Genomic DNA, 14,451 nt, shown 5'->3' on the forward strand with positions numbered 1-14,451 from the left:
CCCTCAAGTACTGTGCCCATTTAACACTTTTTTTCTTCCTTATGAAGGCTGGTTCCTGCATTTCAAATAATGCTTGTAATTTTTTTTTTGGTCTTTGATCACCATGTCTATAGACACAATTAGGCTTTTACCTGGTTCCAGAACTCCTGCTTTAGTGTAAGTAGGATACTAATCTGTGAAGATTTCAGCTATATGCCTGGAAGTTTGGGGATTGTGTTTTTTTTGTTGTTGGTTTTTATTACTACTCCCTTAAGAGCTTTACAGTAACCTAGGTGTTATTAAAGGCTTTTGATTCTCAAATATTTTTAGATATAGGCATCTGCCACAGCGATAACACAGCATCAATTCTGGCTTTTAACTACAGGATCCCGTTGAACAGATTTTGATTACTGAAAGGGTATAAGAGCAGTTAAGAGCTTATTCTAACTTTCAGTGGCTAGTGACCATTTCCAAACAGGGTAGGAAGCAGCAAAATTACTGTAAGTACCACAGAAGTATTTTTAATACTTTCTCTCGGAACATTCTGGCATTTGTTACATCAGGCTCTGTTTCGAACTTGCATATGATTTAAATTAAATATATATAAATAAATGTTGGAAGGACATGTTATCTTTAGTACTTTCTGTTCTGTGGATAAAAAACCTAAGCTTTTTGCTGTACATAATTTAAGCGTGTAACTAAAGAGCTCTGAAAACATTAAAAATGAAAACAAAGCTTGGGCTGAAAATTCTACTGTAAATGGAAACTACAAAGGAAAAATGGTGAACTGGCTGCTTACTGTAAGAACTTCAGTACTTTGGGGAAATCTGATTTCCCTTCCCAAAGGGGATATGGTCTGGGACTGTCAGAAGTTCCTGACTTCTTAGATGATAATTTTAGCTTTTCTGGATTGTGAAAAGCAATTCTTTTTATGAATTTAGTGTTCTCACGGAAGATTAGATTTACCAGTATTGTGCTTGAGAGAGTACAGGATGGGACCTGTGATCTTACAGCATTAATTAGTCCAATTAAATGCGTTTGAGCTAAGCTGAACAGTTAACGTATACAGGTCTAGATACTGCCCTCATCCCTGCTGCCTCTTGGGAATGCAGTTGGCAGATCATGGACAGCTTTTACTGAAGCTCTAAAAGCCACAAAAAGGAACTTTGACCATATAAATTAAAGGGATATTCCAGGCACTGCCTGTCCTGTTTTACTCCCGATCATTTGTGCGGTATTGCCCTATTTTAGTTAAACACTCTCATTTCCTTAGTATGAAAAGAAGAAAGGCCAGGTTTTTGTGACAAATTTGATAATGCCAAGCTTGTTTGTATGTGAGAGTAATGGTGATGAAATTCAGGTGGGTAAGAGATTTTGGCTTCCCTACAGTAAAACCACAGGGATAATTTCCTTTTTTTTTTTTTTTTTTTTTTTTTTTGGTCACATTGTTAAAAAAAGGTTTTACTGCTTGTGGAATGTGAATAGGCACTTTTTGGTCTCTGGAGCTAGTGATTTTGCTTGTGATACCCCCAATACAGAGAAAAAGAGTCTTGCATTTGAATGTGCAGTCTCAGCAGTGGAACTGTAGGAGGCAGTGCAGTAAGCATGTGCGCTGTTTTGTTTACCCAGAGTAAACCATTGTAGGTTTAAATCAAGAGACTGTAGGTGATGAGAACTGAAGTTAGATACTCACATTGATTTAGCTTTTATTTATTTCCCTTTTTCTGTAGGATACAGTTTTGCAATAGTCATTGTTTATCACGGAATGGGAGGCGAAGATTTCTTATAAATTTATAAGATATTGCTTGCATAAATAAAACAATAGTATTTATGACCTCTTTATAGCACAGTTACCTAGAATAATACAGGCAGTAATACTATGACATGGACATAGTTGCCATTTCACTATACATAGCTTACTTGTTCTTCTGTTTTATCAACTTCATTTTCTGTGAGCAGCAATGTGTCCAGCAGAATGGCTGATGATGCTTGGATAGGTGAATTCCTCAGCCTCATTGGGCTCTGGTACATTATGGGGTTAATCCCGTTTCTCATCCCGTGCATAACAAAGAGCTTGGAATTTTCTGTCACAGAATTCCTGAAAGAGATCCTGCTGGAACACTTCCGAAGGATCTTGGCAGGCTTTGTGGTCCGATAGTTGCAAGTGATATACCTGCTGAAAGCCTCCCGAAATGTTTTGTTGAAGAGTGTATAGACAAGAGGGTTCACTCCTGAGGAAACGTATCCTATCCAAACAAATATCTCCATGAGCTTTTGAAAAACTTCCTTGTTGCAGGAGTTGCAGAGGACTGAGCTTATGTTAGTTATGAAGAACGGGCACCACATCAACAAGAAAAGAAAAAATACAATCCCAAGAACTTTTGATGCCCTTTGTTCATTGGTTATGGTTTGCATAGACTTCCTCCCAATTGTAGACATTCTGCAGATGGGCATATCGTTGGACAAAGTCTTGTCCTTTCTGGAGCCGTTTAGCATGGCCACCTTTTCTGGTGAGTAGGAAGGTGTTGTGTCACGCTGAAAAACCGTGGACACTGTTGACCAAGTCAAACGTTGAGGTGGTTTGTTGATCAAGTAGGCCTTCTTGCGTAGCACTTGAATTGTCAGAAAATAAGTGACTATCATGATAGCTAGGGGAATAAAGAATGCAGCCACTGATCCATACAGGATAAAGTCATGAAAACGATCAGGCGTCAGAAGACATGTGATGTTTGTAGAGTTGCCATTTCCATCTTCAATGCCTCTGATAGGGACTGGAATAGCAATACCTAGAGGAGAAAAACCAAATACTTCAGTATATGGTAATTGCTTGCCTTCTCCTTTCTTGGGTCTGAAGCCTTGGGTCTCTAAAGAATTCCCGAACTCTGGAGGAGGTACGAGGGTTACTGAGAAAACATGAGTTGTTTGAGGGCATCACATGGGTAATTGGGAAAATAGTACTTTGTGAGACTTGGCAAGCTCAGCTTTAACAGAATGCCCTTTTAACGAGATTGGGACTAACCCTTAGAGGTTGAGGAAGCGGTATGAAGTTGCCAACTTCTCAAGTGTAAAGCACACAAATTGCTTTGACTCTAGTCATTGCAATTAGTAGGGCTTTTCCTCCCTTGAAATGAGTTTCCCTAATGCTGTCTACCTCTTTCCCTCTCCCCCCCCTTTTTTTTCTTGAGGTAACCATTGTACTTTTGAAAGCTGGTTCTGTAAATACATAAAACTTGTCTTTCCCTCTTATCTTAATGACATCAAGTGATTGGACACAGCTGATTTTTTTCACCCTGCTTGACTCTGGTATATACAAGTAGTTAAATAGATGCCAGAATTATGCAGTGTGTGTATTTGAGATGGATTTGTTGTTTAAAATCTCTTGGATATTTAAGAGTGTTTAAATGAGGCTAGCTAGCTAGCTGTGTAATTCACTGCTCATTTAAAAAATTAAAAAAATGTTAGCAGTCTTGTCTTTTTTAAATGATTTTTTTATAACCACTAAATTACAGTCAACACTTCATTTGCCAGCAGTCTGACATTACAGTGAAAACAACAGGTTCCTTGCTGTCTGGTGGAGGTTATTTGTGCTATGTTTCCTGTTACCACTTAGAGATGTAGGTATTTACTGCAGTCCTCTACTACTCTGCTTACTGAAGTTGATCGGGGGCAGCAAGCAGTGAAATGGTTTACCCTTCAACTACTTGACCCCTATCTTAAGTGGAGGCACACCTTCAGATAGAGCAAATGCTTAAAAGAAGGATTGAATCAAATTAACCTTTGATTTGGAGAAATTTGGCTCAGCTTCAGGGTACTTTCATGTTAGATAAAAAGAAATGAAAAGTACAGCACTGATTAATAACAATACATTGGGTATTAAAAGGTCAGCTTGTAAGTGTGTTGTCTCATTAACAGTTTCCTTTTTTGTGATAAAATAGAAATACGTCTTTTTTCCTGTCATCGTCACAGCTCTTCTAGAATTTTGTTCAAGTTGAAATTTCTGGTTTTAGGCACGTATGTCTAAGTCAAGAAGATGGATGTACCTATTCTTGTATGCGTCATTGGCCTCAAGTAATCTGGAATAATTTTGTTCTTCCTCTTGCATACAGAGCACAACAGCACTATGCTTGTGGCTGCCTGCTATGCATTTTAGTTACTTGAATTCAATGTTTTCACCTCCTAGCTCATTTAAAAGACTTTTTTTAAGCGTTGAAGGCAAGTGATGTGCTACATGCACAACAAAGAGATGCTAATATCGTAAATGTTTATACATTTGCATCCTTTATATCAACAGTTTGGTTTGGTTTATTTTTTTTGGCTTAAAGGTAACCTTTCTGTATGATACAGTGCCAGTGTATCTCAGTCTTCAGTGTGAATGTTGCCAGCTGTTCACTTATCTTTCATTCTTTGGTGTAAGTAATTAACCTTTTTAAAAATTGTTTCATGAGATGATTGTAAGTAATGCACTGGTTTTTAACAGTGTATACTCAAGGCTTAAAATTATGTTTGGGACAGAATACTAGATTTCTTCCACAGGAACATGAAATCTCGCTTTCCCAGGAGACATGCTAGCCATGCAGATGTTGTCTTCTGACTCTCGGAATTTTGGGACCATGAATAATTGTGTTGATTATATATACACCTACTCAGTCCTTGACCCCTCTGATAAGCTTGATAAGGAACAGCTATCCAGGCAGAATTTTGATGTAGCTACACATGATCCAAGTGGTGGACTTAGGCCAGCCCAGGTGTTATGGTCTGCAAACCATATAGTACTTTATCAAATTTGTCTTTGTGCCCAGCTTACACCTAGCGCTTTGGACATGAAAAGCTTCTGCATTGCTTTTTCAGTCTCCAAGCCTCACATACCTATCGAAATGAGCCAGACGATGATGATTTTGATGATTGTTGTAGCCCATGAATTGTACTGACTAGCCTGGATTGGCTTTTTAATCGCAATATAGCGGTCTAGTGAGATGGCACAGAGGTGCATGATGGAAGCTGTGGAAAAGAGGACATCAAGGAACAGCCAGATAGGACACAAGGCAGTTGGAAAAGGCCAGGAATTATCTGAAAGAGAACAGAAAAATCATTAGAATCTTTTTTTGAGAGTGTTTTCATTGTCTTTTTTTTTTCCCCTTGGCATCAGTACCCTTAGAGTTCATAATTCTGCAGAAACTGAACTTTGCCACCACCTCAGTTGGATTGTCATATTTTTCAGTTGACTTCTAGTTGGCATAGTTGCTGCCATCATACTGATCAGGCTGTTTGTGCATAATAAAACTTTCCCTATCGTTCTGTCCGTTTTAGATCATAATCTTTTGTGATAAGGACTTTGGATTAAAAAAATAAAAAGTTTTTAAAAATGGTCCAGGACTGTGATCAGTGCTTGCACCCTGATTTTAAATGACCTTTTTTCAGTTATGTATCTTTGATACTCCTGTGATCCAAGGTTGTATTAAATGGAGGAGGTAACGGGTCATAATCGATGCATTAGTCAGTCACTGTAGAACCCTGTTTGAGTCTTGAAATTAGTGGTAATCTTGAGGAGCCTAGTTGTGCAGAAACCAGAAAGAAGCAGGTCTCTTTTGACTAAAGATTTTTTTAAGCATTGAGGTGCTTTCTTGCATTTTTTTTATCCAAGAAGGATGATTTGGTTTTTCAGTCTTCTATCCTGTTTCTGACAGTAGTTACCTGTCTCATGTTAATCTTTATAGCAAACATATGGTCTGTCATCTGCACTGGGTCCAAGCTAAAGGTTTTGTAGTGTTCAGTGTTGCAAAAGGCTGGTATTCTTATGGTATTGATGGATTTGCTTAAATTCTCCCTCCTTATAAAATTCAGCTGTGCTTGATCAGTAGGTTCGTTAAAAGTACTGTCAGAGAACTCGTTTCTTTGTTGAATGATGACTAAGGAAAAAAAAGACATTTATAACAAATGAAATTTGCTTTTAATCTCCTTATTCTGAATACATAGATCTGCATGCTGAGAATGCCAAATGAGCTGGAATGTTGTAATGCCTGACCCTGTCAGTGTGGTGATGGTACAGCAGTTTGACATTAAAACATTTTATCAAAATGTGACTGATAGATGGAAACTGCACGTTGCTACCTTGACTTGAGTAATAAACCCCAGAAGACAGAAAATTGTATAGAGACAAACACAGTATGTACTTTTCTGCATTGCTGCCCATGTTTGGAAACCTTTCCTGTTAGATAAGCAGGTCGATGAAGCGTTACGCTGGACGTCACCCATCCCCAAAGCAGGGGACTCCAGGTGAGGATGGCGTAAAAAATGAGGCAAAAAGGAAGAGGGGTGGTCTAGTTTCAAATCAGTAACCAGTGAAATTTTATATCTAACTGCGCATTTCCAAAGAAGATATTTTAATTAAAATTATGCTTCCAAAAAATGTCATACAGATATGAGAAAATCATAATTAGTATATTTTGAAATAGTTACTCATGTTCATTATTTCTAACTACACTTTTAACTGGCAGTGAAATGCGTTACCTTTCTGAACAACAAGAAAAAGGAAATCAAAATGTCTTGTGGTTCACGCAACCAGAAAGCGAGCCAGAATAAAAAAGAAAAACAGTTAAATAATTGATTTGATGGGTTTTAAATGCTCTTGCTTGCTTCAGAAAAGTAAAACTATTTATTGACTTACATGATGAGTGATTAGTTGAGATAAAATATGAATAATGGAAAGCGTATTCTACATCTTGAAGGACACACGGATAACACTGCTAGATTTCAAATGAGGAGCTAACGCTTCTGTTGAGAGGGCTTACGTGCTGCTCCCTGGATTATAATTGCTTTGCTTTCTGAAGAATTGCAGCGTAATAGATTCTATCCATTTGCAGTTAATTTGCCTTTTGCAAAAGAAATCCCTCAAATACCTCACAACAGAAAGTGTTTTTCTTTTAAGTATAGATATATTAAAACAGCTACCTGACGCAGAGCAACTTTGTTTGATGAGTTGTAGGGTGTTTGTTAGTTGGGAAGTATAACTGAAGAGAGGAAGCTTTGTCTTTTTTTTTCTTTTGAACTGCATGTAGAAGACAGTAAGTTACTGCATTCATGTTTATAGCATTATGTACGGTTACATTTATGTTTATGAGATGATTATATCCATACAAAATCAGAGTAGACGGTAAATGGAGTAGCTGATGAGTTGATGAATATGGTTATTATTTAAAAATATATAGATAGAGCGAAGCTCTGATACCTGTAAGTCCTGAAGAATCACCTAGTTGTCTAGAATTCATATTTACTTTTTGTTGTACACGTGTTACAAGTTCTGTGCCTAGCCCTGGACATAGTGTTCTAGGCTATGATTTTGTGCTTTCCTTGTGTATATTATTGTTTGCCTGTTCTATTAGTTCAGGAGTAGGGAAGAAGCAGAACATTAATTTCAACTCAGGACCCCAAAGGCATGTCTGACCCTTGAGAACAAACAAGCAGTTGTGTTTTCCCACTTCATAATTTAGGCTGAAGGTAAAATGAGTAAGTCCTGCCAAAGCAGTACATACGGAGTTTCTAACAGGTCGTGCTTAGTTTGGATTGTTGAAAGTTCTGATTCTCCAATGACAGATCCACACTTGTAGAGGAAAAAACAAAGCATTAAATGGTTTACTGTGCTGGGATTCTCCACCTTCTTTTTTTCCTGGGGAATTGAAAAGCTGATTTTAACAACTAGTGGATTCGATTTATTTATTTATTCAAATGCCTGGGTTAGCTGACAAATGTGCTGGCTTGAAAACCTGTTTACTTTCTCCAGCTGTTGGGTGGTGTAAGATAAAAAGATAGTCCTTACAATCCTGGTCTCAGACCCTCCTAAATGCAGCAGTGCTGCTGTTGCACATTATTTTCCTTATTTCTAGTTAATACAAGATCAAATACGTATTTTAAGGTTTGTCTTGCATCTTAAGAGAAGTACGATGAGCTTTTAACACAACTGTCTGCCCTTGGTTAATAGAATATTTATTTCCAGAAAGATTTATTGATAGGAAATACCTCAGAAATGTGTAATCCTCAAAACAAAGTACAGTATAGAGCTGCTTTTGCTATAAGCCAAAAGCTTTTTTTGAAGGCTTGGGCGAAAGCACCTATTGTGTACATGCATAGGCATGACTGAGAGATCTTTAAACAGGCTTGGAAATTGTTCTTTTTCTATAAGGGCTGCTGAAAGGTGTTGCTTGTAAATGGTTCTGTTACAGGAGTCATTTTGTCGCTGTTAGACAACAATGTTTTCACTGAGAAGGAAATCTGATATTTTAATCGCCAGCTGATCTAAGCCTAGGCTTTAATCTTCAAATTGATGTGTGCGTGTTTGTGGTCTGCGTGTTTATTGTTCACCCTTGTGGCAGCATTCGGCTTTGGGGACTTCATAGGCCTGGGGTTTCTGGGCTGCTGCCATGCCTTTGCAGTCCCATGGCCGCTTGCCTTTATTTCTCCGCTCCAACTGTAGTGTCAGCAGTAGTTTTTCATCGTTGTGCTGTCTTTTGAATTTTACCGAAGTATTCTTTTTATCAAAGTTGCTTAGTTGGAAATAAACTCTGGTTTTATTACTTATTTTTAGATTTGAGATATTGGGAAGTAGCCATCAATGAAGTAAGTTCTTGTTTCCACAAGCAAGAAGGAAAGATTTGCCATGGTTCAAAATCAATAATGGGGAAAGATTGTCAATGACTGCTTTTGACAGGTTTCAAAAATTAGGGTTGGCAGCCTAGGACACACAGCTTTACCTTCTGATTTTTAAGTGGATGTATGTGAGAATAGAGAATATAATTTAAAAGGAGGCACATACCCTGCCTGCAAGTAAGCCACTGCCAATGAAGGCATGGACAACAGACGTTTTCCTGCTGCAGGCTTTGCAAATTAGAGGCTCCTTAAGAATTTGCTAATTTCGCCATCTGATAAATAGCAACGTTTTTGTTTTGCGTTGGTATTCCTTTGGTAGTTCTGTGTGTTTATAAATTTTGGTAACTTCTGAAAGCTAGATTTCAGAGAATGCAATTATTTCCTAACACGCCTGCCTTTTTGTGGAAGAAATGAGAAGAATTTAGTAACCAATAAAAACAATGAACTGTTTGTATATTCTGACACTTGTATTCTTAAATCAAAATTGCAGTGTATATTCAGACTGGAGTAAATGTTAGTCTGCTGGGAAGAAGAAATCTGCTGCTCATGGTATTATACCTGTGAGTTAGTTACAGATTTTTATTTTTAAAGAGCGGTTGCTTATCACAGTGACAGCCTGTTTCTGAAGGTTTTTCTTTAAGCCTGTCGTCAGGGCATGAAGCCAATATCTCTAGTAGATTTTGAATTTGAACACTGTGACATTAATTCTTCCAAAATCGTTTAATGAGACCGCATTTTAGTTCACACCTTTTTCCTCAAATATTTTCCACATAATTAAATATCAGTCTCATCTGAAGCATAATATTTGTATTCTGTATCTAAAAACTGCACACAGCTATTTCATTATAACAGAAACATTCCTGTGTGAAAGTGCCAGGAGGCCAGACTTAATTGGCTTTCTGACTATCAATTATTATTCTATGTTCAAGCAGTTATCTGGATAATGTAGCATCAAGATTTAGACTTGTTATGTACTCAGAAGTATGTTCTTGCTTCATTCCAGTAACTCCTTATGTTTTGCTCGTGCTTTCAGCTTCTGTAAACACCTCAGCATCTTCTGCCAGTGGGTAAAGAGGCAAAGCAGTTTTTCTGGTTGGGAGCCAGAGAGAAATGCAAGATAGCAGTGGTTGAAACTGAAACATAAAGGGCTGGTCACAATCTCATTTAGTTAATTATAACTAATTTTACTGCTTTCTGGTATATTTCCTGTACTGTGAAAGATGCTTTTCTTTGTAAGATTCCTAGCATGCTTTAAACTGTTGTAACCAGGGTTTTGCACTGGATTAATTGAGAGATTAAGGAGCAATAGGCTCTTTATAAAGTTAAAAAGAAAAAGTTATTAGTCGAGCAATATTTAAAAAGAAAAGAGAGAAACCACCCACACCTTCACAAAGCCCAGAACCTGCCCTCTCTTTTTATTGGTTGTTAGTCAAATACTGGTGCTTTTTATCGTAATAGTTTTATTATTTCTTTTCATTAGTGTGGTCTTGGCAGGAGCTAAGCACTTAGAATATCTGTGTATTACTACATTTATCCGTAAGTTTTTCACCTGTGCGCGTGCACTTTTTTTTTTGTAGACAATGGTATTTCTTCAAGGTAGAAATCACAGTCATGGCTATATACATTCATTTATCGTTGTAGAAACTGTTGTTTTAATTAAAAAAAAAAATCTGCCTATTTTATGATATGAACCCTGAATTCTTCCCTCCAATTCATAGACTGTTAAGGGCAAAGCAGTCTGTGATATACAGAAATTCAGTGTCATTTAATGAATAAACACATTTGTTACTAAAGTGATACCAGTCTTCTGCAGCAAACAAATCTACTGATGCACTTTCTGAAATAAAGTTTATAATTGTGTTTGCTTGTTGCTCAGGCAACTCTTAGCGATCTAGCATAGGAAAAATGAACTCCTGCAGCCTTTCATTATCTAGAGCCCAGTAGTATCTTATACCTTAAAGATAATTCTGTAAATCCTTAAGCTTTTTGAAAAAAAATGATATCAGATTGCATTTTAAATCGTCTATTCTAGTATCATACAGGTGGGAAAAATATTCTTAAAGAAACTTCAGGAGTAAAAGAAGAAAAAAACTTCCATGGAGCTGTTTCTGATTGGGTGTCAATGTAATATTTGTAATAAAGCTGGGCATGAGAAAATATGAAAAAGTCATTGTTGTTCTGTAATGACTAAATAGGAAGAAAATGTTACACCCCATGTATAATCATATAAAATACATATTTTTATTCCCCGTGAGCCAGGCTGAATGGTGAATCTGAGTCTTGAAGATCAGGTACATGGATTGATCGAGGCTGCTGTGGCTTGACAGATGAATTAATTCTATGGGACACTTTACAAACCATTTTTCCTAGGGCAGGAGAAAAGCACTTTCCCTGAAACTGAGACTTCCAGGAACAATCTCTGACTGCTCATAGAGTATGGAACCGATACCAAGATAAAATCTGGTGGCTCTTAGTCCTAAAAAAAGTTCAAAAACTGTTCAGTTTGGTTATATTAGCCCAGATCGTTATTCTTAGTGACTTATTTCTAAGAAGTGACTGCCTGCAACTAGTGTAATACCCAGTAGAACAGATAGCAACATTGTGCTGAAGTTATTAAAAACAATGATCGACTGCACAAGTGATTCCATGTCCCTGTCTGATTTAGTTCTAAGTCTCAGGTGCTTTTTGGATGGTTTATTTCAAAACAAAGAACAGCCACAGTGGGTATATTTTCCATAAAGACATTAGACTATATTATAGTTAGAGGAAGGAAAGATTTTGGAGCCCTTATCCGTGATTTTTAAAGTCTTAATAGTGGAAGGCAAACAAATTTTCTGTTTAAATTAGACTTCCAATTTTGTAGCCAGTATGCTCGCCTGATGAAACAAACGCACTGTACTTACCAAACAATATTATGAGAAGGGCAATCGGCATCACAAACAGTCCCACGAGCAAATCTGCCACCGCCAAGGATGTTAAAAAGTAGTTGGTAGCATATTGCAACTTTTTCTCCAGAGACACCGCCAGTATAACAAGTATGTTCCCCCCGATGGTGGGGATGATCACCAGGAGAAACAGTAAAGCCGCCCAACGCACTTTGTTCCCTTGCTCGTCATTTGGGTAGTTCTCTTTGAGTTCTCCTGATACTGAGAGAGGTGACAAAGATCCATTGTCAGCTCCAGACCCGTTCAAGAAATGTAGAGGATGGGACATGTTTGTTTCCAGCACAACGTATTCAGGAGCCGTATTTGGGGCAGGAATTGCGTACGGTGGAAGAGTTCACTGTGCCTCTCTGGTCCAGGATGGTCCTGAAGAAAGGCCAGCATGGTCAGTATGGTAAACTGGTCATCTGCTATTTTGAGCCACAGTAACCATGTCAGAGCTTGTATCCGAAGTTTTTTTTATCCTGTGTCTTGCTGAGCACAGTTAAGTCTTAAAAATTGAAGTCTTGTCTTGTGTCCATCTCTGGCTGGTCAGGTTCGGTGGTCTGGTGTCCCCTTTAGAGTGGGCTTCAGGTTTCAGACGATCATACAAGAGAATTCAATAGCTGCGAAAAGTAAGCAGTGCATTAGCTCCTGTCTTTTACTGCTCTAGGGAAAAAAAAAAAAAAAAAAAAAGTGATAAGATCAATTTGGATGCCAAATGGTTCCCTCTAGCTATAGCGTACGTAGATTTGCTCTTTGTAAGTACGAACTGATGCAAAGACAGATGCTCGCGTTGTGTGTATGCAACTCCTCCTCTCCCCAGTGTCTAGTCTCCAGCAGCGTGTGCGTAGGCAGACGGCAGTTCCCATATTTCCCCTTATTAAGAATCCTATTTCTCCACAGAGGGTCACCCCAAAAATATCTTCAGAAATGATGTATGAGGCTTTGGTTTTAATGTCTACAGTTTCTAATTTATCAGGTGAGGGTCAGGAAGCTGTAGACAATAAAACACTAGTGACAGTCTCAAGGGGACAGTAAAGATTTATGGAACCAAGACATCTAAATTTACCCTTACTTGAAGGGAGGGTGAGTAAACCTCCTTTTGTTTTTGTAATCTGAGCAGGGCTTTTATTAAGCACAGCCTTTTCTCTCTCTCTCTCTCTTTCTCTCTCTCAACTCTGCTGAAGACTTAACGCTTACATTTCCCTGTTCAAACAGACACTAAACCAGTTGTCATGTCGTTAAGCTGAACACACTCAGGTACTGGCAAGATTTGATGTGCTGTAATTTTCAGGTGAAGAAAGCCTTACCTTTTTCTCTTGCATTTCAGTAGAGTTCACTTTATATCCAGGATGATCCTTTGTAATTAGTTCTTCCTTTTCATCATGTGATGGATTTTAAGATACTTTTCACTATTTTCTAGAAAGCAAGTTGTTAATCTGTTTTTGTTTCTTGTTTTTTTTTTCTGAAGTGTCTCTCTTTGCCTGCTTTTGTTTAGCACTTATGTTTCTTTTCACATCGAGATTAAGAATTTCTCTTTTGGGAAAACTATCTTCCTTATCCAGGTATTTTCTCCGGCTCTTGAATGGAAGAAAAAAATTGTTCTTGCTGCATTTAAAAAAGATAAAAATAAGATTATTTATTTTCTGCCCTTCCATTCTTTTGATGATTTTACTAAGTGGTTAGCACAATCTCAGTGCGCTTTTCTTTGTTCATTAGGAAAACTTGCAATCCACTGCTACTGTTGTTTGCTGATTGATTCATTCCAGCGCATCCAGCTCTGTGCTTGAAAGCACGGAAATAAATGAGTGGGGCTTGGCTGGAGAAAAGCCAGAGAGGGTTAATTGATTCAGCGCTTCAGTACTCTGATGTATGCTCCTCGTAGCTGTATCAGGATGTGCAGACCCTGCAAAGAACCCTTCCTGCTGGAATATTGGAACTACACGCAGGATAGCCTGTGTGTGCATATGCGCGCTCGCGCTCTCCCTCGGCTCTCTCTGCTTGGAAGCACAGTTAACCCTAAAAAGTTCTACCACCATGGAAACACTGATGAGCACGCTATTTTAAGTGTGTGGGCTGTTACTTTCAATCTTTCTACATGCAGCTGCTTCTTATTATTGTGAACATTCTCTTTTGTTACCTTCCAACTTTCAGTCAGATGTGTATGTAGTCTCTAACTTCATGTATTTCTGCATAAAAATTGAAATAGAGTTCACTTCCAAGGACATTAGCTGGACAATTGTGTAAGAATTGTTGAGTTTAAGGCCAGAAAAGACCATGAGATCATGGTCTGGCCTCTGGTATATTACTGGCCATTACATTCCCTGAGTTGCTCAGTGCTCTCACCGGGCTCAGCCTGGGAATTGGGTTGTCGAGGAACTACAAATCAATTCATATTTGTTTAGAAAGCAAACAAACAAAAACTTCTTTTGGATACAGCGGCTTTGGGGCCAAAGAGAGAGAGCTGCTGTCAGAAATGAACAGAAGTATTTAACTTAATGTTTTCAGATAGTACAGTAGAATTTCTAGCAAAGTATTTATCACCTGTTCCGTGTTTTTTTTTTTTTCCTTTCTTTTTTTTTTCATTTTTTTTTTCTTTTTAAAGGAAACCTTTGGTAAGATTTCACAATGTCTTAATTTTCAATTGACTTTTGACATCTTTATTCTTCAGAAAATCCTATCTTAGGAAATAAAAATGAATCCAGCTATGGTAATTGTTTCCCTACCTGACCACCTCCCCATTGTCACTTCTGACAGCACTGACAGAGCACATGCAAGAGAATGAATACAAAGAAATGCAGGAACGGAGATGGAGCAATACTGTATTGGACTAATAAGCTTTTGGATTCCTTTTTCCTTAATCTCAACTTTGTCTAATCAGTTTCTGTATTATTTTATAAACCTTGAA

At 37.9% G+C, this 14,451-nt stretch overlaps 2 protein-coding genes across 3 annotated transcripts in view; one reads left to right on the plus strand and one right to left on the minus strand.

Moving 5' to 3' along the window:
• Window positions 1-14,451, plus strand: part of PSMD1 (proteasome 26S subunit, non-ATPase 1) — a 72,313-nt gene that overhangs the window by 24,053 nt on the left and 33,809 nt on the right. The gene's annotated exons all lie outside the window — the stretch shown is intronic.
• On the minus strand, window positions 1,656-13,476 carry HTR2B (5-hydroxytryptamine receptor 2B). Of its 2 annotated transcripts, none has more exons than XM_035334436.1 (4): window positions 12,854-13,476; window positions 11,523-12,166; window positions 4,846-5,046; window positions 1,656-2,765 (listed from the first exon to the last, which is right to left on the minus strand). In XM_035334436.1, exons 2-4 carry the CDS (start codon window positions 11,830-11,832, stop codon window positions 1,885-1,887), a joined length of 1,392 nt encoding a protein of 463 aa, XP_035190327.1. In that variant the 5' UTR covers window positions 11,833-12,166; window positions 12,854-13,476; the 3' UTR covers window positions 1,656-1,884. The 2 variants fall into 2 exon arrangements, with proteins under 2 accessions (XP_035190327.1, XP_035190326.1); XM_035334435.1 differs by having other exon boundaries at window positions 11,523-12,207.

This window comes from Oxyura jamaicensis, chromosome 9, assembly GCF_011077185.1.
Source record: "Oxyura jamaicensis isolate SHBP4307 breed ruddy duck chromosome 9, BPBGC_Ojam_1.0, whole genome shotgun sequence".
NCBI lineage: Eukaryota > Metazoa > Chordata > Aves > Anseriformes > Anatidae > Oxyura > Oxyura jamaicensis.

What these genes read in the sequence shown, in the direction of transcription:
- HTR2B (XM_035334436.1), bottom strand. Translation starts at nt 11,832, where the DNA reads ATGTCCCATCCTCTACATTTCTTGAACGGGTCTGGAGCTGACAATGGA. An exon ending in CCTTCTCATAATATTGTTTG is followed by an intron (nt 5,047 to 11,522) that starts GTAAGTACAGTG and finishes GTTCTCTTTCAG; the next exon opens with ATAATTCCTGGCCTTTTCCA. An exon ending in CGTCTGGCTCATTTCGATAG is followed by an intron (nt 2,766 to 4,845) that starts GTATGTGAGGCT and finishes TTTCTCCTCTAG; the next exon opens with GTATTGCTATTCCAGTCCCT.